Below are 23481 nucleotides of genomic sequence, written 5' to 3'. Positions count from 1 at the left end.
TTAGCGGTAGAAATTTCTGCACCATTTTAAATGTCAATTCCTAAATGAGATCATTTAGCTTCATTCATCAACCGCTTTTCTCACCAGCACACTTGTGCCTCTCAGCGTTGCCCTTTGTTGGGAATCTTTGACCACAAACTGAGCAAGAAAATGGTTTCTCATCAGTGTGGGTCTTTGTGTGTCTTTTTAACGTTTCATTAGCAGTAAATTTTTTACCACAAACTGAGCAAGCAAAAGGCTTCTCTCCAGTGTGGGCTCTTGTGTGGATTTTTAAGTATCCCTTGGAAGAAAAATTTTGACCACAAACCAAGCAAGCAAAGTGCTTCTCTCCCGTGTGGATTCGCCTGTGCGTTGTTAAAGTTCCCTTCCTAGAGAAACTTCGACCACAAACTGAGCAAGCAAAGGGCTTCTCTCCAGTGTGGGTTCTTGTGTGTATTTTTAATGTTTCCTTTTCAGGAAATTTCTTACCACAAACCGAGCAAGCAAAGGGCTTCTCTCCAGTGTGGGTTCTTGTGTGTATTTTTAATTTTTCCTTATCACGAAATTTCTTACCACAAACCAAGCAAGCAAAGGGCTTCTCTCCAGTGTGGGTTCTTGTGTGTATTTTTAAGTATCCCTTGTAAGAAAATTTTTGACCACAAACCAAGCAAGCAAAGGGCTTCTCTCCAGTGTGGATTCTTGTGTGTATTTTTAATTTTTCCTTTTCAGGAAATTTCTTACCACAAACTGAGCAGGCAAAGAGCTTCTCTACAGTGTGGGTTCTTGTGTGTATTTTTAAGTATCCCTTGGAAGAAAAATTTTGACCACAAACCAAGCAAGCAAAGGGCTTCTCTCCAGTGTGGGTTCTTGTGTGTATTTTTAAATTTTCCTTTTCACGAAATTTTTTACCACAAACCGAGCAAGCAAAGGGCTTCTCTCCAGTGTGGGTTCTTGTGTGTATTTTTAAGTATCCCTTGAAAGCAAAATTTTGACCACACACCAAGCAAGCAAAGGGCTTCTCTCCAGTGTGGGTTCTTGTGTGTCTTTTTAATTTTTCCTTTTCAGGAAATTTCTTACCACAAACTGAGCAAGCAAAGGGCTTCTCTCCAGTGTGGGTTCTTGTGTGTGTTTTTAAGTATCCCTTGGAAGAAAAATTTTGACCACAAATTGAGCAAGCAAAGGGCTTCTCTCCAGTGTGGGTTCTTGTGTGTCTTTTTAAGTGTCCCCTCTGAGCAAATTTTCGACCACAAATTGTGCAAGCAAAAGGCTTCTCTCCCGTGTGGGTTCGCGTGTGCGTTGTTAAAGTTTCCTTCCTAGAGAAACTTCGACCACAAACTGAGCAGACAAAAGGTTTATCACCAATGTGGCCCATCGCATGATTTCTCAATTGAGACTTGGAACCAAAGGTTTTTCCACACTGAGAACATTTCCACCGTTTGCCATCAGTGTGACATGTCACATCATCGTCACACTGTTCATCGTCAGCAGTGTGAGCAGCGTGTTCACCATCTGACATAAGAGCTAACCGGCTGTCATCATTTGTCATTTGTTGTCTGCTTGGAGACTCTGCCCCTTTGTTCTCTTCATATTGACGTTCATCTTCAGTCTTCAAATGGACACCAGTCACGGGCAACTCTGTGAAGTGCTCCTCCTCTTCAATGTATGGTGGCAGCTGCTCCTCTTTTTTGATGTTGGGAGGCTGTTGCTGCTGCTCTTCTTTAACTTGAAGAGGCTCCAAGTCCTCCTCCTGTTTCACGCCAGGGAACTCTGGCTCCTGCCGCTCAGGAAAAATACATTTTTCACCGACATCTGCGAGACACAAGATACACATGGTTTGGTAAAGTTAATTTATTGTGATGTTATGTATTTTATATTGAAGTTTATCACATGGGCCACATGAGTGAATGAATAACAAATCTATACACAAGTATTATTATTTTTTTTTACTTTTAAACATTTTTTTTTAAACTCAACAAGTGAGTCACATCCTTTCAGGGCAATTCCCAAATGATTCCACAAATTAACACCTAACAGATACACACCTTTGCTTAATATTTGTTCTTGTTTTTTTGTTTTGTTTTTATAGACATGTGCACCCCTTATATCATAAGGACTGTGTCTAATTTGGTGCTAATTTAAACTCAACCAAGTCATAAAATTTCATTGTATTTAATAAATAATGGATGTGTTGATTCAGTATATTTTGATTAATTAATAATTCTTATAGCTCTCTTTTGCAATTTGAATACAGAGTTGGTGTTTGTTTTATTTGCATTTGCCCAGATTTTCACACAATAGGTCAGATATTGTAAGAATAATGAACTGTATAATGTATATAATGAGTTCATGTTCAGGACATCCTTAGTTTTATAGAGTATCCCTATGATTTTTGACATTTTCCTTTTAACATTTTCTATGTGTGGCTTCCAAAATAATTTATCATCAATAACTACTACAAGGAATTTGTTTTCATACGCCCTTTCTATTTCAATTGAATTAACTTGGGCTGGGTTCAAAATATTGATATATCGATACCGTATAGATACGCCTTTTCATATCCCAATATCGATACATAAAGCCATGTATAGATATATCGACCCCGCCCCCAACACACACACACACACACACACACACACACACACACACACAACACATTCAACACACACAAACAAATCCTGGAAATTTTAATCGATACCCAGCCCTAGAATTCACCATAAATTCATCCATCCATCCATCCATCTTCCTCCGCTTATCCGAGGTCAGGTCGCGGGGGCGGCAGCTTTAGGAGGGAAACCCAGACCTCCCTCTCCCCAACCACTTCAACCAGCTCCTCCGGCGGGATCCCAAGGCGTTCCCAGGCCAGCCGGGAGACATAGTCTCTCCAGCGTGTCCTGGGTCGTCTCCGGGGCCTCCCGCCGGTGGGACATGCCCGGAAGACCTCCCCAGGGAGGCGTCCAGGAGGCATCCGAACCAGATGCCCGAGCCACCTCAGCTGGCTCCTCTCAACGCGGAGGAGCAGCGGCTTGACTCCGAGTCCCTCCCGGATGACCGAGCTTCTCACCCTATCTCTAAGGGAGAGCCCGGACACCCTGCGGAGGAAACTCATTTCGGCCGCTTGTATCCGGGATCTCGTTCTTTTGGTCACGACCAGTGGCGCTCCTGCCATTAGGCAGATTAGGCAGATGCTAGGGGCGCTCGTGAGCAAAAGGACGACAGGGAAAGGAGAATGTATTCATTTTTTTTACTTTTATCAGTCACGTAAACGTGCGCCTTCTGTTCAAGTAAACCATGGCTTGCCAGCCAACCACATACATCCTTTCAAATTTGGCTTTGATTGACATCTACGGCTAGCCAATGGTAATCGGGATTGGGGGGGGTGACGCGCGCTCCGGAGACGCGCATTAGCCAAATCTACTTCCGCGTTAGATAGTGGTGCACGTTCGCCGGCCGGCACTGACCCAATGACTGAGCAGTGAGCAAACGCCAAACCTCGATCCAGGATGACACAGTTGACATGGTTGGGAATCCTGCGTTCACTGGTCCACTAAACAACGTTCATAAGTGAGTGGCAAACTTTTGTTTTGATTAGTCAAGCCACACAGCACGGACAAATTGTAGCAATACACAGTATGCGGTTAACAGACCCACGCAGTCACACATACACAACAAATACTTTGGAGTATAAAATTATTTATCACTAAAGCATAGTTGCAGTACAATGTAAGTTGAATCCTCTTTTCTTTTTTTTTTTATTGCCAAGTTTGTCACGGTTGATGACTGTCACTAGAGGTGTGCAAAATTTCCGATTCTTAGATTATTCACGATTCGGCCGTGGAACAATCGAGAACGATTCACAAACGTCCAAATTCCGATTATATAAATATGCCAAGGGAAGCGAAACTAAAGTGACCCGAGCGAAAAGTACGCGGAACTGAAACGCAGTAGCGCGCGCGGTCTTCGGGACGCTTTTTGGGACGGACCGAGATTACACATCCACAACTCACGCCTCGAGATTCAAAACAACAAGCATGGCTGAGCTGACCAACCCACCTCTTCGTGGGATCAGACCTGCTCCGAAAGGCAAACAACTTGAGGCGGAAGTATCAGCTAGCTGGCTGCAGTGCGTCGGTTAGCGTTCTACAGGGCGCCGCGCAGTGATACGAACGAACGAACAGAAAAGTAGTGGCTGGCGGTAATGGCGTCTGACTTTATTCAGAAAAGAGTATTGTGGTGTAAATGTATCACGCTTTTGAAAACAAAAAGTTTTTAGAAGAAAAACGCTTTATTTCCGAGACCCCAGCCAGCTTGCTGGACTATTTTATTTTTTATTTTCTTCTCGTCCAACGTCGAACCAGAACGCGTGTCACCGAACGCTGTCAGAAAGAAGTCAGTGCTGATCGCACACACGGGAGGTGAGGATCAAATTGAGATTCATGTTAAAAAAGCAGAACGATCCCATTAATGTTTACACGTTCATGTTTACACAAGTTAAAAAGCAGAAAAGCACTTGAGTTTTTTTTTTTTTTTTTTTTTTGTACCTCTGAGAAACTTTAATGTTTACATGTTCATCTTTACACAACTTAAAAAGCAGGAAAGCACTTTTTTTTTTAGGCATTTGTATTGAAGTAGTAGTTCACATTGTCTTTCATTTATACCTCAGTGCACTTTTGAGTGGATAAAAATAATATATTTTTGCTCAATGCTATGTTTTATTCTGTTGAAGACTGAATATACTTAAAAGCTGTTGTTACAGAATGAGGACTTGAGTATTTTATTTACTGTTTTGAACTGTTAACTTGATACTGAAATAGTAGTTTATTTAGGCCTGAGAGGACTTTTGTACTATTTTTGTAACTAATGTACGAAACATTAAAAGCACCAAAATACATTGTTTTTTTTCCTGCTGCCTGGGGGGGAAATCAATAATCGTTTTATAATCGAATCGTAGCCTCTGAATCGTAATCGCAATCGAATCGTGAGGTGCCCCAAGATTCCCACCTCTAACTGTCACTAAGTTATAATAATAACAACAACAACAACAACAACAACAACAATAATAATAATAATAATAAACAGCACTTTACACATCCTAATGGATTGATATTTTTCACTGAACGCATATGTCGTTTCTGTATATGATCGACATATCTCAACTCAATCTTTTTTATCAAGCACTTTACAACATCCATTGCTGCATACAAAGTGCATGGAATAGAAATCAGTCTTGCAGTGGACACAAGTGAAAGAAAATAACACAAAATAAAATTAATTATAGTAAATATAAGTAGGTAAGTATAAAAGCAAAAAAAAATAAAAAAATATATATAAGATGTAGGGAAGTGAATAAGTAAATATAACTATAAATAAAATAACACAAATTACAGAAGGCACCATAAAACACTGAAATGATGCGAAGTTTCATGCTGAGTCAAAGACCAAAGAATAAAGATGTCTGGCAAAAATGATCCAAAATTTTATCCATATCGTACAGCCCTAAATCCAAAAAGCAAATGAAGGCAACTGCTAGCTAATCTCAGATAGAAGGGGCTGGGTCACAGTCATTCCGCCGCTTTTGCAGTTGTCACAATGCCACTGTTCAACCTGAACAACATTAGATTTAGGTTGATGAAGTGTGCTCCCCCAAAAAAGGTAATGCCCCCCCTGCACTCTCTTTCTGGTGACAGGTCTGGCTCTTTAGTTAAGAAAATGAAATGAAAATGCGAGTAAGCTGTCCTGGCTCAAACCTTAAAAAAAAAAAAAAAAAAAAAAACTGATCACGGCCAGATTCTCAGGTGGATGTGCAGGCTGATACAGCACGGACGTCATAAATTAACTGGGCTGCTCATGCTGTAGTGAAAAGTGAAGCTGGCGGCGGCCATCTTGTGTTGCCAAACCTACAGTAAGTTGACTTTTCAGCAGCATTTTTTCCACGTTATTTTCTTCCTCTACAGCGAAAATACCACAGTGACGTACGGTTCTACCATTAAGTATAAAATAACTGTGGGAAATGCTCTAAATGTAAATATTTTGTGGTTGGTCTAATAATTTGAGTAGGGGTCGTGTTTGTGTTTGGTCTAATAAGTTGTGCACGCTCTGGGAGGGGGGGCACTACCAGAAATCCTGCCTCGGGTGCCAAGTTGCTTAGGAACGCCACTGGTCACGACACACAGCTCGTGACCATAAGTGAGGGTCGGAACGTAGGTCGACTGGTAAATCGAGAGCTTCTCCTTTTGGCTCAGCTCTTTCGTCACCACGACGGACCAATACAGAGTCCGCATTACTGCAGACGCTGCACCGATTCACCTGTCGATCTCCCGTTCCATCATGCCCTCACTCGTGAACAAGACCCCAAGATACTTGAACTCCTCCACTTGGGGGAGGATCTCATCCCCGACCCGGAGAGGACACGCCACCCTTTTCCGATTGAGGACCATGGTCTCGGATTTGGAGGTGCGGATCCTCATCCCAACCGCTTCACACTCGGCTGCGAACCGCTCCAGTGAGAGTTGGAGATCCCAGCCTGAAGAAGCCAACAGCACCACATCATCTGCAAAGAGCAGAGATGCAATGCTGAGGCCACCAAACCGGATCCCCTCAACGCCTCGGCTGCGCCTAGAAATTCTGTCCATAAAAATTCTGAACAGAATCGGTGACAAAGGGCAACCTTGGCGGAGTCCAACCCTCACCGGAAACGAATCCGACTTACTGCCGGCAATGCGGACTAAACAGGGACCGAACCGCCCGTATCGGGGGCCCCGGTACCCCGTACTCCCGAAGCACTTCCCACAGGACTCCCCGAGGGACACGGTCGAACGCCTTCTCCAAATCCACAAAACACATGTGGACTGGTTGAGCGAACTCCCACGCACCCTCAAGGATCCTGCTGAGGGTGTAGAGCTGGTCCACTGTTCCACGGCCAGGACGAAAACCGCACCGCTCCTCCTGAATCCGAGATTCGACCTCCCGACGGACCCTCCTCTCCAGCACCCCTGAATAGACCTTACCAGGGAGGCTGAGGAGTGTGATCCCTCTATAGTTGGAACACACCCTCCGGTCCCCCTTCTTAAAAAGGGGGACCACCACCCCGGCCTGCCAATCCAGAGGCACTGTTTTCACCATAATTTATATTAGAATATTAGAGATGAAAACACAAATTTCAGAAAACGGGTTGCTCATTGGTTGAATTGATTTTTGATTATTAAAAGTTAACATTTGCCCCAAAAAAAAAAAAAAAAAAAAAAAAAAAAAAAAAAAAAAAAAAAAAAGTCTACTGGGAATATATAAAATATGGTTGACGTATTGTAACTTGTTCAACCATTTTTCATTGTGCAAAAAAAATAAATATGCAAAAAAAAATAATGCAAAAATGTTGCGGAGTCAAGGTGTGAGACTAGGGTCAACACAGCATACATTTTGATCAACATGACATCAGCAACTAATATTGTAGGAAACAAAAGAAAATTGTACATATTCATTTGCATACAGCCTTAAAAAAAAAAGACCTCCGCTTATTTTTAACAATTTTTTTTCTCATTATCTGTAAATTTCAGCTTCTTAGCTCAATAGCTTCCAGGCCATGTGACCTATTGACCCCAAACCAATGCAGCATCATAGTGCCATGTCTGATAGATGATGCACACCTTTTATTTTATTTTATTTTTTTCATTTTAGACTTCCACTTATTTTCTGCTTAATAGCTTCTAGGTCATATGACCTATTGACCCCAAATTAGTTTTGCCTCAAAGTGGCATGTCTGCTCGATGACACACACCTATTTTCTTCTCAATTTCAACCTTTCCTTCATTTTAAATTACCGTTAACTTAATACTGTACATATCAATGTTATTGCTCAATATCACCCCACAAGAGTGCATTCCCAGTGAAATTTGAATTGGTACTGTTATTGTGAAACAGCTTTTAAACTGTTAATAATAATAATAATAATAATAATAATAATAATAATAATAATAAAACCAAGCATACTTTAAACTGCGTTTGAATTCAATTTTATTTTTGAAAACCGATCTTTTATTTTGAAAACCCAATGTTGTTCTCGGTCACATTCTCCGCGCCAGCGTCTCTTCGAGCACACTACCGTAAATCCTAGAAAAGGGCGAACAGAAAAAAATGAAGTGCGGCTGACTTGACCGCGTAAAAAGAAAAGGCGGCTGACTTGACCGCGTAAAAAGAAAAGGCGGCTAGCTTTACCTCAGTTGTAGTTCTGCTAAATCAAATTCGTATCGACTGAGAAATGTACCAAACCGACTGAAGAAAAAACAAAAACTGTGTATCGTAACAAAGTGACCCGGTGAAGAGTCCTTACAGAAATAAAAACGTACATATGGTTGAAAAGTGTCGATGAAACAAGTGACAAACCTGCTCTGTTCAACACAACTCGAGGCTGCTTGTAAACGGCGTCCAGCAGTTGACGTTGTCGCTCGTTGTCCTCCTGTGCTCCACAAAGCTCCTCTTCGTACTTGACTTTCGCCATTGTGAACATCTTCACACGATATTCACGACACTTTACGCTCACGATTGACGTCTGCTGAGCCAATTTGGCGATAGCAAACGCGTCTCGTTTTTTGGCGCCTAGCAAGCTAAGCTAAGCTAAACTAAGCTAAGCTAAGCTAAGACAAGACAAAATAAAGAGGGCCGAGAGATACGATTGAACCAGACACGAAACGTAGCAATTATGTTTGACTTCAATAAAGTAGTGACGGGGCAAAGTGTCGATGTGTCAGTTCGTTCCGTACGAATTCGTGTTGAATTATTTTTATCGTGAAGCCGAGCGTAAACGCGTCGTGCCTGGAATGGAGTAGCTCTTCTGCTACCACGTGAAATCTACGGCAATTACAGTTGGACAAATCTCATGTCACGAAAATGTTAATATTTAATTTTACTTAAAACAAATAATTAAAAAATAAAGCTAATAAAATTATACGTTTAATTCTAGATTCATTTGGATAATAAAAATAAATAGACCTTTAAACTGCACTCGGACGAATAAGAAGAAACATGTTTATCTCCTGTACGTACGAGTAGCCCAGTTTAGTTTTTATTTTTTAAATCTCTATTCACTCAATCAGTATACAAAATATTGGGGGGAAAATAATACAATCATTGTATACACTATAAACAATTAGAACATAGAACATGCCAGGAAAGTTAAAACATACAAAAGCTAAACCAAATAAAATCAATAGTATAACTGAAAGAAAAGAAAATAGTTTGATACAAAATCATATAAATAAATAATAAGTTTGCAATAGTTATATGTTTTTACAGCTTTTGGACACAGACAACCATCCATCCATCCATTTTCTTGACCGCTTATTCCTCACAAGGGTCGCGGGGGCTGCTGGCGCCTATCTCAGCTGGCTCTGGGCAGTAGGCGGGGGACACCCTGGACTGGTTGCCAACCAATCGCAGCACAGACAACCAGACAATGACAAAAAATAATTTCTCATGGATACAAAAAAAAAATCAATAAAGGATTGTTTCTTATGTGTAAATTTAGACTTATGAATGTAAAACTTCGCTAGAATAATCATAAGATTTATCAAATGAAACTGTGTATCGACATTATTATAAAATTCAAATATACCAAAATAAGACATGCTTCCAAAGTAAGGAGAAATCTGGATAAATGTGGATTATAATGAATTGTGATAATGTACCCCATATATAGTAACAGGGCGGCAAATGTCAAAACGTGATTTATGGCCCCCAATAAAACAATGATTTATGGCACCCCCCCATAAAACTTTATTGCACCCCCCCATAAAACTTTATTGCCCCCCCCCCCCCCCCCCCCCATAAAACCATTCATAACCTAGCCCTTTGAAGTATGCCCCGCCCCCTTCCGGCATCTTAGCCAATCAGAAGCCGTTATTTTGAATTAAGCCCTACCCACTTGCCACCTTCTTAACCAATCAGAACCCCAGGGCGGCTTCTGTCAAAAATGATTGATAACATTCTGCTCTGCTTCCCACAACATCAAACACATGTTTTCCGGTTCCCCCACTCTTCAACAAACAAATGATTCCTTTGAACCCCCAAACAGTAGCTTTTGTTGTCCAGGTGATAAAAAACTTTTTTTTCATCTTACAGGAAGGATCCTACCACCAGCTTTTGAAGTAGCAATGGGGGAAGCCCCCCTGTAATTCGAATTACTGATAAAGCTACCTACTTTGAAGTAGAACGGGTACCAACCGTAGGAACCCCCGACCCCCCCCCCCCCCCCCCCCCCCCCCCTTATCACCATGTTGGGCGGCAGGAAGCCCCCACCACCGCCCTCTATCGGGTATGTGCGTGCGTGAATGTAAATTAGTACGAGGCTCACTTATTCGAGTTAAAGTGTTGTAAATATTAAAAAAATGTTATCCATTTGTTTTATGTTTTTTAAATAAATAAAAGAGACTTACCGGTGTTTCGGAATATGAAGTCGCGTCTCCTTCGAGGGTTTTTTTTCTTTTTTTAAAAATTAAATAAAAAAAATAAAGTTTCTGTTTCTAACCAATTCTATCCGATGGAGAGGGGGAAATATAGACGAAAAAACAGATTATTCGTGCGTAAAGGGCGGTTATTTAACCCATTTCAGAACCGCGTCCTTCTTTTTCTTAGACTAAAAACTTGTGTATCTGTGTGACTATGTAAAAGCCAATGGGGTGGCGGGGAGGTGTGACTCCCTCACGCCGTGGTAAACGGCGTCATCTAAAGGGCAAAGGATGTTACAGCGTATGATTAAGAGAGGGAGCATTAAAGTTAGTCTACAAAAGTAAATTAGGGTATTAAAATGTTGATAATGAATGTAAAACCTAAAAATTTGATTCAAAGGTATTCATTTTGTAAATTATACATTTTGGATGACGGAACAATGTATGGCATTAGAGTAGCCTTTAAATATTAAGTAGGGTTAATTTTAAATTTTTGGCGACAGCAGATCGAAACTAGTATCATACTAAACCCCCCTGCAGCCATCTTTTTAATGTTACTGAACACTATCCGTATATTAAACCAAACTTAACTCATTTACGTTTCGGTTACAAATGATACGTTTTATTTTTATATGGTATCTATTATAAGACGATGGATGCTAGAATTTGTACATTTTATATATACGTGATGTTTATAGGTATGCTTAGACGTGTATGTTTTTATTATTTTATGTTTATGATTGTGTTTTCGGTGGTGAAACCCCGGCACTATTTTACGACGAGGCGCAGTGATCTCTCGTAGTGCCACTAGGTCGGTAGCGGTGTGATTTAGGTCACATGAGCCAATCAGGTAGCTGCTGCTTTCTCCTCACCATAGCAACCGCATATCAAAAATGGCGACCACAACGTCGGAGAGCGAAAGGAGAAAAAAAGTTAGAAAGAAAGTGGTGAAAAAACTTCGTTCCCGTTCAGGTTTGCCCATCGCTTCAGCTGGCCCCGTTATTCCAGCCATCTGCATCATTTGTAAAAATAAATTTCAAAGTAGACTCGTCTGGGATTGGAAGGAACACGGAAGAGGGATCATCTCGCCAAAGCAGAAACATTGTCAGCAGGTATGTGCTACACACACGCGTGCCCATTTCTGTTATTAATGTGACTGATATTTAGTATAGGGCTGAAAATAATTTGTTGCTAGGTTAAGTTTTAAGGCTATAGTTTATTAAAAAAGGCGAGCTGCTGAGTGATTTATCGAGTGAATCCAACAGTTGTTACCAAACTCGAGTTACCTGTCCCCATCAGTCATAATATAGTCACAGCTACACACTCCCTTTTCCCCAAACTCTCTCTCATCAACCTCAACAAACACTTTACTTTACTTAAATCTGTGATGTGCATATACTGTAAAGAGGTGATGTGACAATAACACTTATAATGTAATTGTTTTTTTGTCTAAAGGCGGGTTGGTTGCTGCAGGCCGCTGAGATGAAGAAAGACTGTTCCATTCTTCTGCATATTCAAGACAAAAGACTGTGTCACAATGGAGGTGCAGTTTTGTTTCAGAGATTACACAAGGTTCTTAAAGTCAACAGCAACAGAAACAGCAACCAGGGACGAACAAATGTGAGTTGTTACATTGCACTATTTCATTGTCACTTTGCTAAAATTACACATTTCAAAAGTAAAGCATTGGTCAGCAATATGTCACTTGTATTCTGTTTACATTTCGAGACAGCATTAATTAGAAAGCATGACTCTGTACATATTAAGTGTGTGTGTGTTTTAGACAACCCAATGCTGAGAGCTACAAATTCTTTTTGTGAACAAGTAATCCGTCAAAGGATTATAGTTGACAAAGATGTGATGAGAATGGACAAGCTAAGGGGTTTGTGAACAGTGTTAATAAACACGGGGATCTTGATGCTTCAGACTACAGGTAACATATAAATCTTCATATTGAAACACATTATCTGAAATCTATGGGGAGAGATTTGTCTAAAATCTCACTGTTTCAGAGAAAAATAGTTTGCTGACAAGCTCAATTTAAGTTAAAAATAAATAAATAAATAAAATCGATTCTCTAAAAATGAAAACCGGTTGGTTGTTAATTATTACATGCAAATGTGTTTTTTTGTCTTCTGTATTTATAATTGTTCTTTGACCAAGAAAGTATATAGGCCTATAGGTATATTTGTATTTCTATCCAAATATACGATTATTCACTAGAATTTTGAGTAGGATATCCAAATACCAAAATATTCAATAGCTGCAGCACTAATAATACAAATTTTGAGTTGTGGCACGCCCACACGAGTTATTTTACCACACACCCATGTCAAAACTAGCTTACTGCACACACACTGCACCCCAACTTCAAATTTTTGCTAACGTAATAATAATAATAATAATAATAATAATAATAATAATAATAATAATATATTATAAATTTTGTTGGATCCAAAAGCAACTTACATAATTATAGTTTCATATGATTGTAATTGTCTTATTTTCAAATGTTTAAATATTTCCTTGATTTGAACAAAATATAATTGTTTAGAATAATCTTGATTTCATTTATTACCAAAATAATTGTGATGAGTATTTTTTTCCATAATAGAGCAGCCCTACTGTGATGTGAATATGTGCATCTTGTGCTCAACTTTCCCTTTAATTTTCTATTTCAGACAGGATATACTGAAACGAAGATTGAGGTGTGATTTCCCCCAGCTGGTTTTTCACACCCCTTTCCAGCAACAACTCTGAAATGGTTTTTGTAGAGACATTATCAACAACTGACAAACTTTTAGACAGGGTACCTCACTCATCAGATACATCAACTACTGAGTCTACTGATGTAAGCCAAGTTTTTGTTGTTGTTTAAGTTTATAAGGTTTGTATATACGAATGCGCTGTGTGGAAACGGGTTTTAACATCTATCGTTTTTGTAATATTTAAAAAACTAATAAATATACTGTTTTTTTTTGTTTTTCTTAAACTGATTTATGAAAAGGACTTGTAATCGCAAACTCTTTTTTTAAAAGCAGTAACTGATTTAGGAGGTGGAGGGGCAATGTATTATGGGGATCATACTTTTTGAAATCTTTAAACTGTCGATTGTAAGAGTCTTCTATCTTGATGTTAGCCTTTTTATCTGAATATGTATGAATGAAATATCTTCTAATTATCAGCTCGGATTATTTCAATGGATAGCCCTGTAACCCTTAGGTTAGTAGTTTTTTAGAAAGTATCTGGGTATGAAATATGTTATGTTAGGAATATGGCGCGTACGTGAAGAAGGTACGTCTGGCTATGTATTTTATGTTTTTGAGTTGTTGTATATAAGATTGCGTTGTACATAAGAATTTTACCCCCTCTTACGTTTTTAATGTGTTATAAAACTAATAAATGTACTGATTTTTTTTTTTTTTTTTTAAAGGATTAGGCTTAGAGAAGGTGTTGGTGGCACTCTCATGAGCAGAGTGCGCAAGTTGTTTTACCCCCTCTGCAGATGCGTACACGTATAAAATGCTATTTTTCTGTTTCTAGTTTTGTTACCGCTAGTGCTATAATTTGTGTCTATACGATTTTATCGGATGTCTCTATGTATTTTTGTTGTAGTTTAAGTTTATGAGGTTTGTATATATGAAAGCGCTGCGCGGAAATGGGTTTTATCCTCTTATCGTTTTTGTAATATTTAAAAAAACTAATAAATATACTGTTTTTTTTTTTTTTTGTTTTACTTAAACTGATTTATGAAAAGGACTTGTAATCGTAAACTTTTTTTTTTTTAAAGCAGTAACTGATTTAGGAGGCGGAGGGGGAGGCTGGTTCAAAGTGTGCATGTGTGCATGCGTGTGTAAGGTGTCAGTGTTTACTCCGAGGGGGCAGTAAAACAGTCTTTGAAAGTGATTGTCATACGATGCTTCGATCTGAAGTATACTACTTTGTAGTCGTGTATAAATAATTTTATACATTCTTTTTAAAAAGAGAGAAATGTAGGTACGAATGTTCGAGCCTGTTAAAATGCAGCGAACTTTATACTTGATTTAGAAATTATTCTTTAATTTTACTAGGGCAATGTATTGTGGGGGTCATACTTTTTGAAATCTTTAAGCTGATGTTTGTAAGAGTCTTCTATCTTGATGTTAACCTTTTTATTTGATGATGTATGAATGAAATATCTTCTAATTATTACCATGGCTTCTATCAATACCCTTGTAAGGCTTAGGATTGTAGTTTTTTAGAAAGTATTCGGGTATGAAATATGTTATGTTCGGGACATGGTGCGTACGCGAAGAAGGTCGATGTAGTTTTATTTTTGTTTTGTTTACGATTTAGTTTTTTTTTTTTTAGGGGGATGTAGGCATCGTTTTAAGGTGCCAGGTGTATTTTGTGTAAATAATATATGGATACTTTCTTTTTATTTTTGTTACCGATAGTGCTTTGTTTCGTGAAACCCTTATGTTTTGTTTTGTTTCTTGTTTTTTTTAACTTACCCTTCGAAGATAAATAAAACGTCTTTAGACTTATCGCTAGCGAAGATGTAGCACGTTTAACATTCTAAATAGTTTTATCGCTGCACGACGTATTCGAACTAAGAGATCCCAAGTCTTTGTGAGTTTTTTTTTTTCTTTTAAATACTTAGAAATACCCATTGTTAAATTAGCCTATAAGATATTATTGAATATGATAGGCTGTAAGATTAGCTATACTAAATCACCCCTGGATTTAAAACACAAAACTATGAGATTTAATCAGAGCGTAACAATCTACCGCGACGATCTTTTTTAATCTTAAAACCGCTCTTTGCAGCAATTTACCTAAATATATAGTGAACAAACGTGTATCTTGTATGACTAAGAGACATTTAACTTTTGATTGAACGATTTATTTTTTTCCTTACAAATCGCGCTTACTTTCCAATGATACGCGTAGGTAAACAATTTTTTACAAGCATGATTGTGAAATAACAGCTACTAAATTACTTAATTTGAATGAATAATATTATTTAAGACGTCTACCCATCTAACGCTTTAAAAATAGCGACATAATTCAGATAAAAATATTATTCGTACTATATTGGTTTTTTTTTTTTTTACAATAGTTTCCGAGTTCTCACAATAGATGTTCGATGATACTATTTTATGTTTTTCTTACCGGTATGATTAACTTGTATTACATTTATGACTTTTCGCTATTATCTTTGCATCGTTTTAAGGTGGCCGGTGTATTTTGTACAAATAATATATGGATACTTATTGATTTTTGATCAATTTTTACTCGTATATTTACCTACTTTTGCTTTTAGGCGTATGTTAGTTAGTTAGTTACTTGTATATGAGTGCGTATTCTAACTTTCCCATTCACTTCTTGGTTCCATTCCATCACCCCTGTGAGACCGGACTCGTCTACTTAATATCACTAAAGTCTGTTCAAAAATCATTGGACACCCTGTCAGAGCCTTATCTTCCTTTTGTGACCGAATCCTGCTCGATCCGTTTCACTCACTTCATCGAATGTTTGAGCGGCGTTCATCATCTCAGCAGGCTGAGACGCCCCACTCTGACGAACACAGCGGCGGAGAAGTAGGAGGTGGACTACATTTGTCCCCAGATCACTAAAATCTCTTGAACAGTGACCCCCCTCCCGGGCCAAATTGCGACAGACTGACTGACTGACACGTAGCACTTTAGTGTGAAGCACGGAGCACTTTCTTTTGTTGTTTTTTTTTATTGTTATTTATTATTTTTCGTATTTGTTTTTTTTTTTTAATGTTCATTGATTTCATGTTCTGTTTTTTAACTTCCCCTCGAGGACAAATAAAAGCGTTTTTGAATTGAATATTTAATTACTTGTAGTATTTTATTCATTTTTAAGTTATTTTTTGTTTGTTTTTTATAAAGTCAAATTATTACCTTTATGAAACTTTTTAGTTCTCCTTACGCTTTACTATGAAATGTTTCAAAATACTCGGTCCCTCCAAAACAAAGTAAAACAAAACGTGTTTACACATTTTTACGGATTTTAAAAATTCTAGGCGTAACTTTGCCGAGTATTAATCGCCCGCTTGTATTTTTATTGAATGCGTACGTATACCGTTAAAATTTGTAATTAATATTTAACAACACGATTCCCGTATTGACTAATTATTCGTGAGGCTAACGTTTTATAATTTAAAGTTATTCCGAGAGTTTACTCTTTAGCGACGTCTTTACACGCTTTAAACGTCGGCTTATACCCCTTGTGTCTTTACTGACGAATATTATCGTTAAATGTTTTATCCCGGATTAAAACGGGGACTTATTCAAAGATGTTTTATTTTACGGTAAATGTTTTTATATTAGTCGCATATTGATTTTAATGTGCGAAGGAATCAAGGAGACTCTCTGACTTTCATTTTTAAAAAAATCTGTTGTTTTAGCGCCACCAACCTTTTTTTGGTAAAAACCACGCCCCTGTGGGGGGGTCTCGTGCTAATAAAGACCGCTCCCCCTTCGGCAAAAAAAAAAACCTAACATTGCGAACGTTTAATAATCTTTGAGGAGATTCACTAGTGCCACCACCTCCGGGGGATCGAGTTAGAACGATCTGGACATCCCCACGACTCTCCAGAAGTATGCAGATTTTCAGCGAGCCGCCAAATCTTACAGCATCTAGTCCTGAGCGTTCGGACGTCGAAGAGGATGAGGCAAACGTAACCTTTATCGACGGACCCTACCGGAGTTCCAGCCCCATGACCGCTTGCAACTTATCCTCGACATCGTCTACTGACTTCGGGTCTACGGCATCCATCCCGGTAAACTACTTTTGACGAATCGATGTAGCCTAATAACATCAATAATAATTAAAAAAAGGAGGGTTACCCACGTTTATATTTACAGATGATAGACCCTATCGCTGAGGAAGAGGAGAATAACCCTCCGCCCGGGTCTCCTCAACCCGGTGATCGCCCGAATGAGGACGGTACGGAAAGTAACGTTTCCTCTCTTGAGACCTCCGTGGACGACGACGACTCGCTAACCAGTCTACCGACGGCTTCTGCCGGGCCTAAGGAGAGGGAGGGTGAATTGGTTTGGAATTACACACCGGACGTGTGGGTAATAAATGCAAGATATAATTGTATTAAGCAGACTGTTAGCTATATGTTGATGAGCGCTATCCATAAATATAGCAGAGAGAATTGCTCCGGATGTGATTTAAAATTACCGAGTCAATTAAGACATCCTTGCTTATTTTATGATCGGGAACCGTATTATCTTGCTCGGAATTTTGAAGGTATCATGAAACTACTGTGTAACGGACGTTTTCTGTCGACGATTCACCGTATCTTAACCATAACCCATCGTGAGACGACTACCGAGGAAGTCCAACGCATCGTAGAATTTGTGCTACACGATTACGTTCATGAGCGTATGGTGTTAGACAGAATTAAGATCGTTCTCGATAACTGTTGGGACGGAGGACTGAGCCATGAACAACTGGATCTGATCGCTGATTGGTACGTGTGAGATGGGCGAATCTTTTTCGAAAGCTTGCATAATTGGATAGAAATTGTAGAGAAAACCATTTTACACACATCCATTGAGAACAAAACTGTTGAAGAACCGTGTAAACATGACTAACACGATGGAATATGTATTGAATAATTGGTGTAACCATGATATTAAAGCGGGACATTTGGTGACCGTCATGACGTTGTTTATTGACTGTGCTAAATATTATTACGACAACGACGAGTCTTTGAATCTAAAAAATGAAATGAAAAACTTCCAAACTGTTAATGAAAGCAAGGTGCGTCCCTATGTTTTATTTGAGGTGCTTTACAATGTATATCATGTCTTTTTGTTGACGTCCCGTGTAACTAAATAAAAAATATATCTGTATGGATTAAAATCATGTTTATCGTTTGTTTTCTTATCGAGTTTTAGACCACCGGTGGAGCAAGGAAGTGGTGAGGGATGCGTGGATATGAATGAAAAAACTATTAAACTTCTAGTGATAAAGACTTTAGTTTCTCTTTTTAAGACCAAAAAACAACTTAAAAATGAATAAAATACTACAAGTAATTAAATATTCAATTCAAAAACGCTTTTATTTGTCCTCGAGGGGAAGTTAAAAAACAAAACATGAAATCAATGAACATTAAAAAAAAAAACAAATACGAAAAATAATAAATAACAATAAAAAAAAACAACAAAAGAAAGTGCTCCGTGCTTCACACTAAAGTGCTACGTGTCAGTCAGTCAGTCTGTCGCAATTTGGCCCGGGAGGGGGGTCACTGTTCAAGAGATTTTAGTGATCTGGGGACAAATGTAGTCCACCTCCTACTTCTCCGCCGCTGTGTTCGTCAGAGTGGGGCGTCTCAGCCTGCTGAGATGATGAACGCCGCTCAAACATTCGATGAAGTGAGTGAAACGGATCGAGCAGGATTCGGTCACAAAAGGAAGATAAGGCTCTGACAGGGTGTCCAATGATTTTTGAACAGACTTTAGTGATATTAAGTAGACGAGTCCGGTCTCACAGGGGTGATGGAATGGAACCAAGAAGTGAATGGGAAAGTTAGAATACGCACTCATATACAAGTAACTAACTAACTAACATACGCCTAAAAGCAAAAGTAGGTAAATATACGAGTAAAAATTGATCAAAAATCAATAAGTATCCATATATTATTTGTACAAAATACACCGGCCACCTTAAAACGATGCAAAGATAATAGCGAAAAGTCATAAATGTAATACAAGTTAATCATACCGGTAAGAAAAACATAAAATAGTATCATCGAACATCTATTGTGAGAACTCGGAAACTATTGTAAAAAAAAAAAAAAAACAATATAGTACGAATAATATTTTTATCTGAATTATGTCGCTATTTTTAAAGCGTTAGATGGGTAGACGTCTTAAATAATATTATTCATTCAAATTAAGTAATTTAGTAGCTGTTATTTCACAATCATGCTTGTAAAAAATTGTTTACCTACGCGTATCATTGGAAAGTAAGCGCGATTTGTAAGGAAAAAAATAAATCGTTCAATCAAAAGTTAAATGTCTCTTAGTCATACAAGATACACGTTTGTTCACTATATATTTAGGTAAATTGCTGCAAAGAGCGGTTTTAAGATTAAAAAAGATCGTCGCGGTAGATTGTTACGCTCTGATTAAATCTCATAGTTTTGTGTTTTAAATCCAGGGGTGATTTAGTATAGCTAATCTTACAGCCTATCATATTCAATAATATCTTATAGGCTAATTTAACAATGGGTATTTCTAAGTATTTAAAAGAAAAAAAAAAAACTCACAAAGACTTGGGATCTCTTAGTTCGAATACGTCGTGCAGCGATAAAACTATTTAGAATGTTAAACGTGCTACATCTTCGCTAGCGATAAGTCTAAAGACGTTTTATTTATCTTCGAAGGGTAAGTTAAAAAAAACAAGAAACAAAACAAAACATAAGGGTTTCACGAAACAAAGCACTATCGGTAACAAAAATAAAAAGAAAGTATCCATATATTATTTACACAAAATACACCTGGCACCTTAAAACGATGCCTACATCCCCCTAAAAAAAAAAAACTAAATCGTAAACAAAACAAAAATAAAACTACATCGACCTTCTTCGCGTACGCACCATGTCCCGAACATAACATATTTCATACCCGAATACTTTCTAAAAAACTACAATCCTAAGCCTTACAAGGGTATTGATAGAAGCCATGGTAATAATTAGAAGATATTTCATTCATACATCATCAAATAAAAAGGTTAACATCAAGATAGAAGACTCTTACAAACATCAGCTTAAAGATTTCAAAAAGTATGACCCCCACAATACATTGCCCTAGTAAAATTAAAGAATAATTTCTAAATCAAGTATAAAGTTCGCTGCATTTTAACAGGCTCGAACATTCGTACCTACATTTCTCTCTTTTTAAAAAGAATGTATAAAATTATTTATACACGACTACAAAGTAGTATACTTCAGATCGAAGCATCGTATGACAATCACTTTCAAAGACTGTTTTACTGCCCCCTCGGAGTAAACACTGACACCTTACACACGCATGCACACATGCACACTTTGAACCAGCCTCCCCCTCCGCCTCCTAAATCAGTTACTGCTTTAAAAAAAAAAAAAGTTTACGATTACAAGTCCTTTTCATAAATCAGTTTAAGTAAAACAAAAAAAAACAAAAAACAGTATATTTATTAGTTTTTTTAAATATTACAAAAACGATAAGAGGATAAAACCCATTTCCGCGCAGCGCTTTCATATATACAAACCTCATAAACTTAAACTACAACAAAAATACATAGAGACATCCGATAAAATCGTATAGACACAAATTATAGCACTAGCGGTAACAAAACTAGAAACAGAAAAATAGCATTTTATACGTGTACGCATCTGCAGAGGGGGTAAAACAACTTGCGCACTCTGCTCATGAGAGTGCCACCAACACCTTCTCTAAGCCTAATCCTTTAAAAAAAAAAAAAAAAAATCAGTACATTTATTAGTTTTATAACACATTAAAAACGTAAGAGGGGGTAAAATTCTTATGTACAACGCAATCTTATATACAACAACTCAAAAACATAAAATACATAGCCAGACGTACCTTCTTCACGTACGCGCCATATTCCTAACATAACATATTTCATACCCAGATACTTTCTAAAAAACTACTAACCTAAGGGTTACAGGGCTATCCATTGAAATAATCCGAGCTGATAATTAGAAGATATTTCATTCATACATATTCAGATAAAAAGGCTAACATCAAGATAGAAGACTCTTACAATCGACAGTTTAAAGATTTCAAAAAGTATGATCCCCATAATACATTGCCCCTCCACCTCCTAAATCAGTTACTGCTTTTAAAAAAAGAGTTTGCGATTACAAGTCCTTTTCATAAATCAGTTTAAGAAAAACAAAAAAAAACAGTATATTTATTAGTTTTTTAAATATTACAAAAACGATAGATGTTAAAACCCGTTTCCACACAGCGCATTCGTATATACAAACCTTATAAACTTAAACAACAACAAAAACTTGGCTTACATCAGTAGACTCAGTAGTTGATGTATCTGATGAGTGAGGTACCCTGTCTAAAAGTTTGTCAGTTGTTGATAATGTCTCTACAAAAACCATTTCAGAGTTGTTGCTGGAAAGGGGTGTGAAAAACCAGCTGGGGGAAATCACACCTCAATCTTCGTTTCAGTATATCCTGTCTGAAATAGAAAATTAAAGGGAAAGTTGAGCACAAGATGCACATATTCACATCACAGTAGGGCTGCTCTATTATGGAAAAAAATACTCATCACAATTATTTTGGTAATAAATGAAATCAAGATTATTCTAAACAATTATATTTAGTTCAAATCAAGGAAATATTTAAACATTTGAAAATAAGACAATTACAATCATATGAAACTATAATTATGTAAGTTGCTTTTGGATCCAACAAAATTTATAATATATTATTATTATTATTATTATTATTATTATTATTATTATTATTATTATTATTACGTTAGCAAAAATTTGAAGTTGGGGTGCAGTGTGTGTGCAGTAAGCTAGTTTTGACATGGGTGTGTGGTAAAATAACTCGTGTGGGCGTGCCACAACTCAAAATTTGTATTATTAGTGCTGCAGCTATTGAATATTTTGGTATTTGGATATCCTACTCAAAATTCTAGTGAATAATCGTATATTTGGATAGAAATACAAATATACCTATAGGCCTATATACTTTCTTGGTCAAAGAACAATTATAAATACAGAAGACAAAAAAACACATTTGCATGTAATAATTAACAACCAACCGGTTTTCATTTTTAGAGAATCGATTTTATTTATTTATTTATTTTTAACTTAAATTGAGCTTGTCAGCAAACTATTTTTCTCTGAAACAGTGAGATTTTAGACAAATCTCTCCCCATAGATTTCAGATAATGTGTTTCAATATGAAGATTTATATGTTACCTGTAGTCTGAAGCATCAAGATCCCCGTGTTTATTAACACTGTTCACAAACCCCTTAGCTTGTCCATTCTCATCACATCTTTGTCAACTATAATCCTTTGACGGATTACTTGTTCACAAAAAGAATTTGTAGCTCTCAGCATTGGGTTGTCTAAAACACACACACACTTAATATGTACAGAGTCATGCTTTCTAATTAATGCTGTCTCGAAATGTAAACAGAATACAAGTGACATATTGCTGACCAATGCTTTACTTTTGAAATGTGTAATTTTAGCAAAGTGACAATGAAATAGTGCAATGTAACAACTCACATTTGTTCGTCCCTGGTTGCTGTTTCTGTTGCTGTTGACTTTAAGAACCTTGTGTAATCTCTGAAACAAAACTGCACCTCCATTGTGACACAGTCTTTTGTCTTGAATATGCAGAAGAATGGAACAGTCTTTCTTCATCTCAGCGGCCTGCAGCAACCAACCCGCCTTTAGACAAAAAAACAATTACATTATAAGTGTTATTGTCACATCACCTCTTTACAGTATATGCACATCACAGATTTAAGTAAAGTAAAGTGTTTGTTGAGGTTGATGAGAGAGAGTTTGGGGAAAAGGGAGTGTGTAGCTGTGACTATATTATGACTGATGGGGACAGGTAACTCGAGTTTGGTAACAACTGTTGGATTCACTCGATAAATCACTCAGCAGCTCGCCTTTTTTAATAAACTATAGCCTTAAAACTTAACCTAGCAACAAATTATTTTCAGCCCTATACTAAATATCAGTCACATTAATAACAGAAATGGGCACGCGTGTGTGTAGCACATACCTGCTGACAATGTTTCTGCTTTGGCGAGATGATCCCTCTTCCGTGTTCCTTCCAATCCCAGACGAGTCTACTTTGAAATTTATTTTTACAAATGATGCAGATGGCTGGAATAACGGGGCCAGCTGAAGCGATGGGCAAACCTGAACGGGAACGAAGTTTTTTCACCACTTTCTTTCTAACTTTTTTTCTCCTTTCGCTCTCCGACGTTGTGGTCGCCATTTTTGATATGCGGTTGCTATGGTGAGGAGAAAGCAGCAGCTAC

The 23481-nt window shown here is 37.7% G+C and overlaps 2 protein-coding genes and 2 long non-coding RNA genes across 6 annotated transcripts in view; 1 reads left to right on the top strand and 3 right to left on the bottom strand.

Moving 5' to 3' along the window:
- Positions 1-23481, bottom strand: part of LOC144009310 (uncharacterized) — a 99776-nt gene that overhangs the window by 64225 nt on the left and 12070 nt on the right. The window lies entirely within an intron of this gene.
- LOC144001260 (uncharacterized) lies at positions 68-1407 on the bottom strand. Its single transcript, XM_077495443.1, has one exon. It carries the CDS (start codon positions 1349-1351, stop codon positions 68-70), a length of 1284 nt encoding a protein of 427 aa, XP_077351569.1. The 5' UTR covers positions 1352-1407.
- Positions 11086-14036, top strand: LOC144012437 (uncharacterized). Of its 2 annotated transcripts, none has more exons than XR_013282133.1 (3): positions 11086-11527; positions 11871-12035; positions 13097-14036. It is a non-coding gene; the product is annotated as an uncharacterized LOC144012437 (long non-coding RNA). The 2 variants fall into 2 exon arrangements; XR_013282132.1 differs by lacking the exon at positions 13097-14036 and adding an exon at positions 12199-12726 and having other exon boundaries at positions 11088-11527.
- LOC144012421 (uncharacterized) lies at positions 20705-23476 on the bottom strand. Of its 2 annotated transcripts, none has more exons than XR_013282131.1 (3): positions 23220-23476; positions 22712-22876; positions 20705-21644 (listed from the first exon to the last, which is right to left on the bottom strand). It is a non-coding gene; the product is annotated as an uncharacterized LOC144012421 (long non-coding RNA). The 2 variants fall into 2 exon arrangements; XR_013282130.1 differs by lacking the exon at positions 20705-21644 and adding an exon at positions 22022-22548.

This window comes from Festucalex cinctus, chromosome 1 (genome assembly GCF_051991245.1).
Source record: "Festucalex cinctus isolate MCC-2025b chromosome 1, RoL_Fcin_1.0, whole genome shotgun sequence".
NCBI lineage: Eukaryota > Metazoa > Chordata > Actinopteri > Syngnathiformes > Syngnathidae > Festucalex > Festucalex cinctus.
The sequence above is the reverse complement of the archived record's forward strand: the minus strand, read 5'-3'. Positions and strand labels throughout refer to the sequence as shown.